At 41.0% G+C, this 15,534-nt stretch overlaps 1 protein-coding gene across 1 annotated transcript in view; it reads left to right on the top strand.

The window, feature by feature from the left end:
• Positions 1–15,534, top strand: part of SPIDR (scaffold protein involved in DNA repair) — a 206,881-nt gene that overhangs the window by 175,561 nt on the left and 15,786 nt on the right. Inside the window, exons 11-12 of the mRNA XM_075416192.1 lie at positions 3,096–3,254; positions 13,928–14,015. Of these exons, the coding sequence (XP_075272307.1) occupies positions 3,096–3,254; positions 13,928–14,015 (247 nt within the window). The remainder of the gene's footprint in view (positions 1–3,095; positions 3,255–13,927; positions 14,016–15,534) is intronic.

Genomic DNA, 15,534 nt, shown 5'->3' with positions numbered 1-15,534 from the left:
TGATATGAAGTTGAGAATATTTCAGGTTTTTGTCATCATTCATTTGTACTGTTTTAAATGTGTGGGGAAGCAGGGAACGTGCGTTTGTGAAGTTCTCTTCATAGCGTTAGTTTGGGATATTCTTCATCTTTTAGTCTGAAATTGGGCCTCTGAAGGTTATTTGTGAAAATCTGTTGAGTATGTACGTTTCATTTTGCATGCATGTTGCAGAGAAATCATGACTTCCTTTTGGATACTGTAAGAACAAGTGTAGTATAGCAGATGTCTGCTCACGTGCACGGTCCTAATAGAGCAAAAGTACATGGGGTCTGGTGCAAGAGGTTCTGCTGCTCTGTGCTTCTTCATGATGCCAATGATCACGAACCCGTTACTAGTGTGAATGGGAACATTAGTGATATAAGTGCCTCAAGTTATGCAATTCTTCCTTCACTTCTGTATATCAAGCCTGGTCATATGATGACCATTCTCTCATCATGTGACCTGGGATGATGTGCTGCACACACCAGACAACTGGAGTGGGAGCCTCAGTCTCCTAATCCTGCCTGGAAAATACATCTTTGTCTAGAAGTAGTACTCCGTGGAAGTAGGAGTTTACTTCTGCAGAGTTGATTTTCAAGGAGCTGATATGATGATGATGATTTGGCTACAGTATTGTTTTTGTCAGATTGGTTTCCTATCCTAGCTGTTTACACTGCTGCCACAAAGGAATGGAAATATGTGGCCAGGGATGCGGGCTGTTGAGACTCCCGGGCATAAAAGGACGGGGAAAATGGACTTTTAGTGACTGATGTCTTCAGCACCAACCAAGCTATTTTTATTTGGGCAATTAATATGTCCCAGAGGACTTAATATGAGCCTGGTGCCAGCTAGTCTGAGACTTACTTGCATTCAGTTATATCTCACTAAAGATATGAGAAATTCCAGTGATCAGTTAAGAGACTGCTGAACTGATCAGATCTGAGATGCTAACTCAGTTGGCCTTTGCTCCAAGATATGATGGCCTAATTTTTCACAATTAACAGTCACTGAATGTTTAGTTAACATAGACAAAACTGTTTGCTTTGTTTTTCCTGTTCCCCTCAATCTGATTTTCAGAATTGTCCAGAGCATATTAGCTCTCTTTTTTCAAACAAAACTAGCATGAGGAGTTTCAGTCCGATCAGTTAAAACTCAGGAGAGCTTTTAACAGGCTGCAAGGTCCTAATATGGGAAGTGGGAGGCAACCGCAGTTTTTGTGCTTCCGGGCTGTCACCTTCGTAGCACATCAGTCTTTGTTCGGTTGAGTTGGAGATGGTCTTCTGGTACCAATCCAAAAGGGATCTCATGGATTGTTTTATGCAGAAAATGAAAAGAGTGATAGAGCTATTGAAGACACAGGTTTATATTGTTAAGAGTCACCCACTTTCTAGGCAGGGAACACCACTCGTCCCAGAGGTGAGGGTATGTGTCCTTCCAGCCTACAAATCACAACAGCATTTGGTTTCCTCCTATTTGTTGTTACTCAGGGTAGAAGCAATGTTTCACGGTTGTAAAGGACTTCCTAACCTTGGGAAGCTGTAGTTGTATCTAAGCTTTCTTTGCCTGGCAAAGACTCTGTGTTGGACCCTTGTAGCTAGAGACAATGGGGAAAAGGAGCCTTCATTTGTGTTCAGTCCTATCAGTCCCTGCTCCTCAAAACCAGCACCACAATCTGAAAAATGAGGACTCTCAGCTGGTGTTTGCACAGCTGCTGGTGTCTGAAAGGCTTTGGAGTTGTACCCTGTGTCAAATGCAGCCCTCTCAAGGGTGTCAGCCAAAGTTAGACAGTTCATAATGAACAAGGAAACTGTGATTAATGATCTTCCATGTGCCTAAGCTTCCTCGCAAACGAATACATGGATCTCTTCCAGAGAAGTGTAGGACCTCATTTCACTTAAAATGTGTTTTATAAAGATATAATGACTGCTGTAGAATGCTTTCAGGATGCATATAACATGTTATGTGATGTGCTTCAAAAGCAGTTGGAGTTGGCTAGCTGTGAACAATGGTACTGCTCTGGAGACGGTAGTGTTGGCATGTACCTTTGGAATGAATTGAATTCTGCTGCCTAGTGCACCCCTGAGTTTTATTTAGAGCTAAAGATACGTGTGCTACCCTCCAAGGTAATTTTTGTCTCCCTTGGAAAGTTTTCATGCTTAACTGGCTCTTTCTGGGGCAATTAAACCAGTCTTGTAGACAGCAGCCTCCATCCTCCAGCACTGTATGACTCATGCTATCGTGGCTGCTCATCATCTCAGGTGCAGAATCTTGTGAAATGTATTTTTGAGCATCTAAATGTATGACATCCTCTGATTTTGCTGTATCTGATATGACTGTAATATCTTCTCAAAATGCCAGCCAGTTTGTTAAGAAATACTTCCCAACCCTACAGCCCCTACTTCCATAGATTACTTTAATCAAATTGTTTAGCAGGTTCTTTAATTACTCCCTTAAAGTTGTTCCTCTGAGCTTCTTCCTACCCAGTATTGAATATACTAATCTGCAGTTTCATGTTGTTTTGGTTTTTTTTTTTAAAGAAAAATTGTCATTTCACTCTTTTTTACATCCTCAAGACTCTTTAAAAGAAGTTACACAAGATGTAACTTGCTTTGCCAGTTTCAGTGTTGGTGATTATTACCTGTGAAATACGTTGCTTTATTTACTTCTAAGCAGAATTTTAATATTTATACACACACACATACACGTCTGCATCATTGCTCTGTCTGCATTGCAGAATTCACCTCAAGTTAGGCAAAAACTCAGCCTTCTTTCTTTACAGGTACACAAACGACAGTGCGTAGCCATTGGTTGGTCTAATACCCAGGGCAAGCCCTTAATGGTTTTTTCAGTCATGCCACTCTATTTCATGGCCCTGTTAGGTCCTGCCAATGTACATGAGAAAACCTTTAACAGTAGTAGTTTTGTTTATTGATATGGCTATTCATTATTTGGTAGGAATTCTCCAGATATTGCAGAGGATAAAGCCCTGTTTTGAAGCTTGTCATGTAATTTTCAGAAGCTCGCCAACTAGTCTGTTGTGAACAGGAGCCACTGAGTAACAGAGGAATGTTTTGCAGGTTGTGCCTCCTTGTCCAGGACGCCTATGGTATGTTCAGTGAAGTGCAGTTGCAGTCCCTGAGTTCTGCAGATGACATTGAGCGGTACTGCAGGAGATGGGAAGGAAAATTCTGCTGCCTAGCTGGGATGAAGATTTTACAAAGAACCACAAGAGGAAGGTGAGAACAATTCATGGAAGAATGTACTGCATGCTGTGGCAGACCGAGATGATCTGCCTTTGTACTTATTTCTGTGATCAATATTCTTTGGAACAACTGAATCGAGCTTTGTTCATTTAAATATCCTCACTGCTGTTTTGGGGGCATCCAATAATACTGGAGCCAACCGTACTCCAAAATGAGCATAAATAAGCTAACACACAAATACACAGTTAGCAGAGCAAGGGACAGAGAAGAATTACCATGTGCAATATTTCATAAAATATGAGTGTTTTTCTTCCTCTTCAATGGATTCAAAGACTTAAAAACAGTAGTTCACCTGCCTTTCATTGCAGAACTGTTTATTACAGTATGTTCTTCTGCAGTGCTGCCCAGTCAGGGTTGAAGATTCAAGCACAAACTTTCCCTTGGTATATGAGAGCTTAATTCAGTCAAGTCTATATGGTTTTGGAAGCACAGTTTAAGTTTCTTTACAAAAAAAAACCCCTCACAAATTGTAAAGCCATTCTTATTTCAGAATAAGAATGTCCACAGGTTTACAGAAAAATCCCTATAGATAAGTAACAAATTGGCATATGATACCTCTCGGATTTTGCTTATTCTGTGATTCCTTTTACAGTCTTTGTATAAAATAACGTATCTTTAATCAAGAAAAAAAACAACTTTAAGTTGATCAGTTATCTTACGGAATATCTTTCTAAGGAAGAAGTGATATGGTGTTCACATGGGGACATATATAAATGTAATTACATTGGTTCAATTCTCAACGTAATTTATTCATGCAAGCATCCGATCTAGATAAGCCTTCGGTGTTAGAATGGCTATGATATTTCTGCTGACACTTTTTTTTTTCCCGTTGAAAAATGCTGTTTCATCAAAACCAGAATGTTTCACGGAAACATTATCTATTTTGGAGACAATTTTGTTGAGAAGATTTTTTCAGGTCCGGAGGGAGTGAATGCTCGCTCGCTCGCGCTCTCTCTCTCTCATTCTCGTTTCATGAAAACTTTCAGAAAGTCTCATTTTTTGTTTCATATTGGAACAAAAACAAATTTCAAAGCCTTGAAATGTTTAGCAAAATGGAATTGTTGTTTTCCAGCCAGCCCTATTCAGTGTCCTTTTCTTTTTATGTACTTGCAGTGTTAATTTTCAGATCCTTTGGATTTCAAGCCTACTTGCATTTTTATGGATCTTTAATAACAAACACGTCTTCTTATTTAATTATTTTGTTGGCTTTTTTTTACTCAAGCTACATTTTTTCCAAACAAATTAAATAATGACTTTGGAATTCTGGATACAAATGAAGTTTTACAACTGGCTGCTGGTGTTTCCAGTACTCTGCCTAGCTAATAAGAGACAGACTTTTTCTAATGTAAATTCTGTTTCAAAGCAGCAGTAACTTACTTCTGGCTATTCTGAGGACGATTAGAAGACACACTGCTGAAAATGCTGGTGGCTCAGCTGGAGCTGTGCTGGTGGTAACCCTGCTAGGAAACATTAAAAGAAAAAGGCTCGCGTAGCTTCAGGGACAGTGCAGTGGTTAAAACGTGATTTTGTTGTACAAGATGGGTGGGTGGGGGGGATTGTTCTTCATTTTTCTTAATTGTTTTAGCCAAAGTTCTGCTTTATAACTTTTTACTTTTAAGTGTTGGGACATGTTTTGTGTCATTCTAGGTGTGATGGAAACCACAGTAAAGCCAAAGCTGAAATGAATATAAGGGGGTACTTATTCACACAGAGCTTAATTAGACTGTAGACTTCATTGCCACTGGATAAGTGGGTTTCCAGAGCCAGTGGTATGTCCGAGCACATGATGGGATATGCTTGTGAGTGCCCAACCTTGGCTTGCAGCACATGAGCGAATAAGAACTATGTAGTCTGCCCTGCAAGAAAGATTGCTGCCTTTTTTTTTTTTTTTTTTTTTTTTTGAGAACACGAATTACTTTTTGGAAGCAGATAACTTCTAAACTGTTTGTTTCCTGGAGTCTGACAGTGGCTTTTAAAATGGATAAAAGGAAATAAAATGTAGGAAATACGAGGGAAAAGTCATGATTCTTTTTTTTTTTTGTGCCTTTGAAACTCATGATCTGCAGAAAGCCAGGATTGCTAATAAGATCCCATACGTGCATGTTGTCCCACAGTCACATGGATTGTAGTTTCCCTTACAGAGACAGAGTGCTTCCTCAGGCCCTCCGTGAGACAGAGGAGATTTTCATGTAACAGACAGAAGCGGTTCTCAAGTTTTTTGCATCAATGGACCACTGCTGTCGTTCAAAAAATTTTCAAGGCCAGCATCATGATCAAATATTTATTTTAAAGTACTATTTAACATCATTCCAGTAAATGCAATTTTAAAATCACTGTTGTAAGCTGAAGTTGCATTTCAAGGACTAAAAACCTATAATAAAGGGTGTTTTATATCCAGGTCAAAATCTAGCTGTAAACCTGACTTGATCTCTGGAATGGACCTGTGCTGTACGATGTGCTAAAGAAACAAACCCGTTTCTGCTCTTCACAGAATCACAGAATGGTAGGGGTTGGAAGGGACCTCTGTAGGTCATCTAGTCCAACCCTCCTGCCGAAGCAGGGTCACCTACAGCAGGCCGCAGAGGACCTTGTCCAGGCGGGTCTTGAATATCTCCAGAGAAGGAGACTCCACAGCCTCCCTGGGCAGCCTGTTCCAGTGCTCCGTCACCCTCAGAGGGAAGAAGTTCTTCCTCATGTTCAGATGGAACTTCCTGTGCTTCAGTTTGTGCCCATTGCCCCTTGTCCTGTCACTGGGCACCACTGAAAAGAGCTTGGCCCCATCCTCCTGACACCCACCCTTCAGATATTTGTAAGTATATATTAGGTGCCCTCGCAGCCTTCTCTTCTTCAGGCTAAACAAGCCCAGCTCCCTCAGCCTCTCCTCGTAGGAGAAATGTTCCAGTCCCCTCACCATCCTCTTAGCCCTCCGCTGTACACTCTCCAGCAGCTCCTCATCTTTCTTGAACTGGGGAGCCCAGAACTAAACACAGTACTCCAGATGAGGCCTCACTAGGGCAGTGTAGAGGGGAAGGAGAACCTCCCTCGACCTGCTGGCCACACTCCTGCTAATGCACCCCAGGATCCCATTAGCTTTCTTGGCAGCCAGGGCTCACTGCTGGCTCATGGTTAACCTGTCATCCACCAGGACACCCAGGTCCCTCTCCGCAGAGCTGCTCTCCAGCAGGTCCACCCCAAGCCTGTACTGATGCATGGGGTTGTTCCTCCCCAGGTGCAGGACCCTGCACTTGCCCTTGTTGAACCTCATCAGGTTCCTCTCTGCCCAGCTTTACAGCCTGTCCAGGTCACGCTGAATGGCAGCACAGCCTTCTGGTGTATCTACCACACCTCCCAGTTTGATGTCATCAGCAAACTTGCTGAGGGTACATTGTAACTCTTCATCCAGGTCGTTGATGAAGAAGTTAAACAAGACTGGGCCCAGTACTGACCCCTGGGGGACACCACTAGTTACCAGCCTCCAACTAGACTCAGCGCCGCTGACGACAATCCTCTGAGTTCTGCCATTCAGCCAGTTCTCAATCCACTTCACCGACCACTCATCCAGCCCACACTTCCTCAGCTTCCCTAGGAGGATATTATGGGAGACTGTGTCGAAAGCCTTGCTGAAGTCGAGGTAGACAACATCCACGGCTCTTCCTTCATCTACCCAGCCAGTCATGTCATTGTAGAAAGCTATCAGATTGGTCAGGCATGATTTCCCCTTGGTGAATCCATGCTGACTACTCCTGATAACCTTCTTCCACTTGCCTCATGATGGCCTCCAGGATAAGCTGCTCCATCACCTTTCCCGGGATGGAGGTGAGGCTGACCAGCCTGCAGTTCCCTGGGTCCTCCTTCTTGCCCTTTTTGAAGATTGGAGTGACATTGGCCTTTCTCCAGTCCTCGGGCACCTCTCCTGTCCTCCAGGACCTCTCAGAGATGATGGAGAGTGGCTCAGCAATGACATCCGCCAGCACCCTCAGCACTCGTGGGTGCATTCCATCGGGGCCCATGGATTTGTGGGTGTCCAGATCACTTAAGCGATCCCTCACGCAGTCCTCCTCGACCAAGAGAAAGTCATCTTTTCTGTAGGCTTCCTCTCTTACCTCCGGGGCCTGGGATTCCTGAGGGCCTGCCTTGGCACTGAAGACTGAAGCAAAGAAGGCATTCAGTAGCTCTGCCTTCTCTGCATCCTCCGTCACCAGGACACCCGTCTCATTCAGCAGCGGCCCCACATTGTCCCTAGCCTTCCTTTTGCTGCTGATGTAGTTGAAGAAGCCCTTCTTGTAGTTTTTGACATCCCTTGCCAGCTTCAATTCCAGGTGGGCTTTGGCCTTCCTCGTCTTGACAAGAAAACACCTGTATTCCAAAAGAAAAGTGGGATAAGAACTTACAGAACTATGTCCTGTCTTGACCAAGACCAACCCTGTGAAAAATTAGAATTATAGTAATCTTCCATTGAGAGAAACACTGTTAATGTTGAATATTGTTTCTGAATACCTGTATGCTGTAATGAGTACGAGAATCACGTAGTAGGTCATTTGAAGATCTTTCATTGATTTAGGTAGTTTTGGGAACAAGTCCCATACCCCACGTAAAACATACTCCCCAAAACCATGCCTACAAGTAATCCTTCCCTTTGTGGTCTAGTGGATGAAGTGGTGTGTCCTGTTGCAGTCCGGTAAGACAGATGGGCATGGCCGAGTCACGGCAAAGCTGCCTGGCTTGTTCAGTGTCTTGTTTCCAGCAGTTCTTCTAGTCTGTTTGTGAGGCTGTGGAATAAGGTAGGGCCCAGTATTGTAGCAGCTGAACTAACAGCATGTATGTGGGTCAGTATCGGTTTCTTGATACCTTTTCAGCCTCTCATTCATACTTGTCTCCTAGCCTTTCCTACAACTGTTCCCTGAACTGCATGCTTAGTATCAGCAAAAAAAGAAAGATATGGTGGTTTAAAGAGAGAAGGCTGAAAAATGTGCATTGATCTGCCGCTGGTGGAGTTGGCTCCTTAGAGGTGTGTGTTCTCTCTCTTGTCCTCCCTCTGCCTCATATGTCGGTCTTACAAATTCAGGCCCTTGAGAAAGAGGAAGTGAGATTTTGACAGTGCGCTGCTAGAGGCAGGAATTTTGGTCAAGAATCCGTACGCAGTACAACTAACATGTAACCCCCCTATTTGAAGAGATCCCAGGCATGTTTCAGGTATGTCCGCTATCACCTATAGCTAAATGGTTGCAACTGGATTCAGGGACTGAACACTCACTAAAATGCCTCAGGAGTAAATAACTTATAAATTGGCACAGTCTGCTGCTTCCTACCAGAAATTCATTGCAATGAGCTAGGATAAAATTTGTAGTTAGGTGTCTGTCTATATTGACAACAATATTACATTTTTAGCCCTGACTCAGGTTCCACACAGAATAATAATTTGGATTTTGACAATTTGTGTCCTTTCACCTGATTCACCAAGCACTGAGTTGTTTTACTGCTGAGTATAGCAGACCTACCTACTTCTTGTTTTTACGCTTTCTTAGAAGGTAGAATCATAGAATCATAGGTTTGGGATGGAAGGGACTTTTAGAGGCCATCTAGCCCAACCCCCTGCAGTGAGCAGGGACATCTTCAACCGGGTCAGGTTGCTCAGAGCCCCATCCAACCTGGCCTGGAATGTTCCCAGGGATGGGGCATCGACCACCTCTCTGGGCAACCTGTGCCAGGGTTTAGTAACCAGCATTGGAGAATAACATAGGCATATCCATATTCAATCAAAAATACTTTTATATTATAATTTCAGTGTTTTAATGTAGTATATGTAATTTCTAATGTACTATAGAAAATTGCATTATTAAAGTGTGTAAATAAATTATTGAACAAAATAATTTCATATAACTAACAAAAACTTATGGAAAAAAAGCCAGCAACCTTTCCTCCCTGTCTGTATTTTGACTGAAATGCTGGTTGAGTAGGCTTATATTTTTACTTTATCATTTTGTTGCTTTTATTACTCAGGTCCGAGACAATATGGTATTGCGTAGCTTGTGCACTGCAAGATCTTAATAGGTCAGTTAAAGGGAGAGCTAGACTACAGTATCAGCTTCATATTTGGAGTGCTTGTCATTTGATAGTTGAAGCCTATGCAGTCTAGGTGTTTATTACTGAATTTCTTTTTAGTTTTGAGCAAGGAGATGTTTCACAGAGGGCTAGGAATTGCTTTATTTTTGAGTTCTTAATAATTGAGACTGATACTGCCGAAAGAAAACTGTTTCATCTTAGGCTAAAATCTGGAGGGTAGGGGAGGAGGAAACAGAAGAAGTCTTCAGTCCCCAGTGCAAAGCTGTGGAAGACAGTGGAGGAGAATCCTAGCATCTTTCTTCCTGTCCCCTACTGTAAACCTTTAGTAGTCTGTCTTCTTTTCCTAGTTATAGGCATTGTTTTCCTTCTGCTTTCTTTGATATTGCTGATATTTTCTCCCTATAGTAATTTTCCCCTGAACCTGTGGTATGATTATTAAAGTTGAAAAATCCCCTAAACTATAAGTTGTGATGTTGAAAGTTGAATCAGGCATGTCACACACAAAGTTCTTGGACCAGAACTGTGGATGAAACTTCATGCTTGTGAGACAAATAAACAATATTCTCTTATTAAGTTATGAAATAAGTTGTCAGGTCAGTGAAATACAGTTTTGAAAAATCAAAATCTGAAGTTGATTGATTTTTGTAGTATAGCTTGTAGTATGAAATGAACGAAATTTCCACAGGATCAGAGTAGATGTGCTGATACTGTAGATACAGGTTTATCACTTTACTGGGTGTCTAAATATAATTACTACAGCTTTTCTCTTTATTTGTATGTTTTTATCAAAAATCTTAGAGCAAACGTGTATATGCATGTGTGGACATACGAATGCATGCCATTTAACTTTACAGTGAAGTGCAAAACAGGCCAGGAAGGTTAGAAGCAGAAGGTGACTTCTGTCTGCTGCTAAGCTGTGAAACTGAGAAGGAAGGTGGTTAAGTGAGCAAAGGAGAGCAGCTGCTTCTGTGCAGGGCAGCACAGTCATCATCTATGGCGAGACCTGTGGTGAGGGAAAAGTAAATCCTATTTTATTAGTATCACTCACTGTCTTCCAGTAATTCTTCTATGGCATATTTTAAGATGATCTGTTAAATAGGTCAGGATTAATTTCTGCATGTGTTGCACGTATATTTTGCATTTTCTCAGCCATGTATTTAGCCTGTTTAACGGTATTAAATCTTTAAAATTCTCTGACAGCTGTCTGGGTACACAGCAGGCAGTTTGCGTTTATGAATACAGACAAAAGATGTACCAAAGTTCAGCAAGGAAAGGTGAAGTTGAGAGGAGTGCCTTTTGAGGACATTGGATAACAAAAATAATTAAGAAGACTAAAAAGAATTATTTTGCACAATGTGTATATATATGAACACACACATATATAAAATTATCATTATATATAAGCGAAGCTTGAAGATGTGGGTTTACAGAAGAGAAGAGTACCTGTAGGTAGAGGACTGCCTGTCCTAAGTCTACACTTCTGTGGAAGTCTATACTGTAACACTCCATTGGAGTTACTAGTGGTCTTACTGTGTTGGTGATAAACAGTGGGCATCTGTCTATTTAGTATGGGACAAAAAAATTTTCACCTAACACAGATTTCAGTCTGGCATGGAAAGTAGGGGGGTTATTCTGTCATTTAGAATCTGATAGATGATTCTGTTCTTCTCCTGGTATGGATTCGGTCTTTGTTTCTTTTTTCAAATGAAAGGTATAGAATATTACATCAGAGTCCTTGTCTCTGGGGTAAAAAAAAAAAAAATTATTTAAAATACTTTAGGTTGTCTTTTTTTTATTATTCTTAAGCCTATTTCTTCTCACTTCTTACTCTACTTTTCCTGTTTTAGAAGTCTGTCCTTTTATGATCAAAATTGTTATGGTTTTTTTTAAAGTGACTAGTAATTACACTGACAGAGCAAAATTTTAAAGTTTTTATTTTGTCTTCTGTAGCTGGAGAGGCTCTTTGTGCACATGGGAGCTAGCCATGTCCCTTCACTGTAGCACAGAGCCAGCTGTTCAGCTCTTGTCCTGACTCTATAGCTGAAGAAGGATACACATATTGGATAAAATACACCCATTGTTCCAGTCAGATTGAAGTGGGATTTGAGTGTTGCTTGGCCAATAAAGAGAAAGGATTTTATTCTTTCTGTGAGGATAGTGATTTTCTACAAAGGAGGACATAGTGTCTTGCCTTTTCTCCACTGTCATTGCCCCCACCTCATTCCCTGGTCTGCTAAGTCAAGGTCCATAAGTGTAAAGAGAGCGTTATCTTTCTTGGAGGCGTATAAATGGGTGGAGCAAGAGGGGAGCTCCTCACCAGGGACACTGACTGATACTGTGACAGCTCCAGGAGAGAACATCCCCTTTGGTAAACAAGGACCCCAAACGATGTGATTTGAAACTTGCAAATCCTTTGGGTGGCAAATGTCCCTGACTGGTGTCAAAGGATGGGGCCAAGATGTTCAGGAGACATGCTCCACACAACACTGCTCCTCTGCCTGTTTGTAAACTAATACTGTCATTTACTAATAATGAAGTGCTACTAGTTCAAGCAGTAGATGACCTTCTCCAAAAGGACACAAGTAACAGAAGAAAACGTACCATATGTCTTAGGTATTCTGATATGGGGTAGCAAGTTGGAAGAGAGCTAAAGAAGAAGGAACAACTTCATGTGCCTTGTGCAAACTTAAAAATGCAGAGGAGGGATCAACGTAAGGTCTGTGTGGAGGTGTGCACTGCAACAATATAGCTTAGTTGCTCTAAGTTGATAAATATGTGTTCTCCGTACACACACACCCCCACAGAGTTTGTGGTATGTTCATATCCATGCTCTGCCCTTGCCCTCATGTGAGGAAGGCCACTTGTGTAATTGCCCGAGTTGTACAGCTGGCTGGCTACGTTCTCTGTGTGTAACTCTCCTTTTTCATGTCCCAGTTAGCAAGACCAGTTTGTTCCTCTGGGCATTGGCCCTCCTGTGACTGTAGAGAGGATATCATTCTGTACAATATGAGAGAAAATCTCACCCAAGGATTCAAGGATTCAAGAAGTGGTCAGTTTGCTGTAAAGTCTCTTGAATACCCAAGAAGAGTTGCTTTGTATGCTGTGATGTTCTCACTGTTAAAAACAAAACACAAAACAAAAAAATACAGCCTCTGAGCTCAGCCTTCTGCTTTTACAGACTCAGCGATGATGCCATATGAGTCAGGAAGTTCATTTCTGTAAAAGAGCAGCACATTTGTGTTTCTGGTCTGTTCATTAGTGTGGAGAACATGACTACAGGTAGCAACATAATCTTTTTAATCTGCCAGCTTGTTACCTGAACCGTGAACCACAAGCTTTATTCCACAAGATTGACTCTGAGATTTACATCCGTAAAACTTCTTACAGTGCTGTTCCAAAGATACCACTATTAACACTGAATCATAGATGATGCCTGGTGCTTTATGAAAAGACATGGGAAGAAGTTCACTGCCTATAGACACCCAAAGTCTAAGCACTTAAGCATCCAGAGAAGGACTAGGGAAATACAGAATTAAATAAGCTTAAGCAGAAGTGAGCTAAAAGCAGAACTTTGAAAGGAAAGTTTCCATGAACCCATGAAGAGAAGCAGCATATTGCAGTGTGCTTCAGCCCTGTACTAGAGTATGCCGTTTCCTTCTAAACAGCGGAGTTTAGAAGCTAATACTACTTTCAGCAAGTTTTGGACTTCATTTTTTAGAGCTGTTTCAGAAATAGTGGCTTTCGTAGTTGGAGGAACAGACAACTTGTTCTTGAAGGCAGTGTGGGGTTGAAATCCAGATCTCTGTGCTTCGACTACACGGAACAGAGAACTAGGACAAGATAACTGGGAGCTTTCACTCAAAAATGCATGCCTCTTCAAGTTGGTTATCTGTAGCTGTTTCCCCTCCCTCAGCTGTTTTCTTGGCCTCTCCCTCTGATGGTCCTGCCTCTCCAGCAAGGATGCCATATCAACTGACAAGGCAGCCACTAAACTGCTGCAAATTACAGCTTTGCTTGCTAAAGTCTGCAACATTTTGCCTGAGTATGCTGGGCTGTTAATTTTATGTTTGTTTCTAAATTAAAAGTGAGAACCTTGCAAAATGAATAAATAAAGATCATAACTAAATGAGCAGCTGTGTAGGAATGAGACCATCCTCAGCTGTTAGAGAAAAGCAAGAAAATAAAATGTTAGAAGCAATTTTTTTTTTTTTAAATCCATCAGTTAAAGTAGTTAAAAGCTATTTTTTAAAAGAAGTTGTACTGGTATCTGTGTCCTTCCCAAGCCAGCATTTACCCCAGCTCCCCTGAATTTTATCATGTAGTAGGCTGTTCATGGCAAAGGATTAAATGCGACTTGCTTGTCACTGAATGTGACACATCCCTTCCCTCCCTCTCCACCCTGCAGCAGAAATGATGGAGATTTAATGAGACCAAGTCAAAACCAGCTTCCAAAAAACAAATATGATTGAAAATTGTTTTCATAATCATGCAATGGTTTAAATTATATTTCTTAATTAATCTTTTTAATATAATGTGTAACACTGGAAAACATTTTAAACCTGATTTTGTTGGTCTTTTTGAAGGGCATTAGGACTTTTTAGTCTGATAGACAGTCTGTGGCCTCCACTAGTGCCTGTAAAAGTTCCTGGACAAAGTCAAGACTCTGAAATGGTAAGTCTTGTTGTTATGGAAATTAATTTTTTCACTCACAACTACTATTTTTGTTGGTAGTGTAATCATGTTTACTTTGGGAATCAGATTCTCTCCCTGTCTTTAGCTACTGACTTTTGGTGTACTGGTTCTGGCAAACTCCTAGATAACCTGAAGCCCTCTGGATCAGCAGCATCTTTCCAAAATGATGCAATTAGCCCCTTAATAATCCTTTAGAGCTAGAGTGGTAGGATGTCCACACAAATTATTCCTCTCCTCTCCTTGCAGGAGGAAAGAGATATTAGATAGCATGGGGTCAGCTGAGAAATCTATATACAAGGATATTAACTCATTCTTCTGAAGCATTTTCAGCCTTAGATTCAAAAGCACTTTTCTGAAGATTAACTTCAGTGAAGAGAAACTGACTACTGGAATCAGGTCTCTTTTAATAGTTAGGACGACTTTGGCTGATACTTGTCTCATGTGAAGACAGTCGAAGGATGAACACAAAAATAATCTACTGAAAAGTAACAAATATTTCTGTGATTTTAGGGGGTGGGGAGGTATTAAAATGGATTTGAAGTAGGTTAATATATATTTTCAGATCTAAAATGGCATCTTTAATTTTCCTTTCATTAGCTTTTGTATTTGAAAAGGAGTGCTGTCATATCAAGTGTAATTTTGGTAATACGAGATCATTTAAGAAGCTTCTGAGTAGCCAAGTTCTTGTGCTGTCCTGCTGTTCTTGTATAGGCTGTTCTTTGGGGAAGAATTTTGTGGTATTAAAAATTTGTGTTAGAGCCTAGGGGAGTCAATCAGAATGCAAGTTCTAGAAAAGAAGAAAAAGCTGGAAATAAACAAGTTTCAAAACCACGGGATGTTAAAGGTGGAGATTACTAGTTATTTCTGAAGCCTGAGAATCTTTTCTCTTCGATGTGGTTTGTTCTTTGCATTGTACAAGGGTATATGCTGAAGAACAAAAAGTTCAGACCTTGATTATATATAAAACCAGGACTGAAACTGAGTGAAATGGTTCTCTCCTTGACTCTCCTTTTCATCTAGACTTTTTGGAAGTCTCAGAGGAATGGTTTGTTTTGTGCGTTAAAGTACTGTGGACAACACAAGGAGAATATCCATGGATGGCACAAAGCTCTTTAAATGCTGTTTAGCGTTGTTATGATTCTCATTTGTTCTTCATTTTCTCTATTTTATTAGCCATCTGAAAATGGAGGAAATTTCCATAATCGTGCAATTTACACTTCTGTCACGGGTTTGAAATACTAATTCATTCTACAAAGGACCACGACTTGCATTCTACTGCTGCAGGTTTTTGGCTGAGTGGAGTTTTTTTCAGCTGAGATACATTTTTCTTAATACAAACACTATAGTTTTATGCACAGTTTCATGGAAACACTTTTACACATAGGTACATAAATAATATTGCCAGCACGCTGATAATGTTGTTGGGAAAAGATCTGTCAACTGATTTATTTTGAGACATATGTACATACAAATACCTTCTTTAGTACTGTCAGAGGCA

The sequence above is a fragment of the Opisthocomus hoazin genome, chromosome 3 (assembly GCF_030867145.1).
Source record: "Opisthocomus hoazin isolate bOpiHoa1 chromosome 3, bOpiHoa1.hap1, whole genome shotgun sequence".
In the NCBI taxonomy this organism is placed as follows: Eukaryota; Metazoa; Chordata; class Aves; order Opisthocomiformes; family Opisthocomidae; genus Opisthocomus; species Opisthocomus hoazin.
The sequence above is the reverse complement of the archived record's forward strand: the minus strand, read 5'-3'. Positions and strand labels throughout refer to the sequence as shown.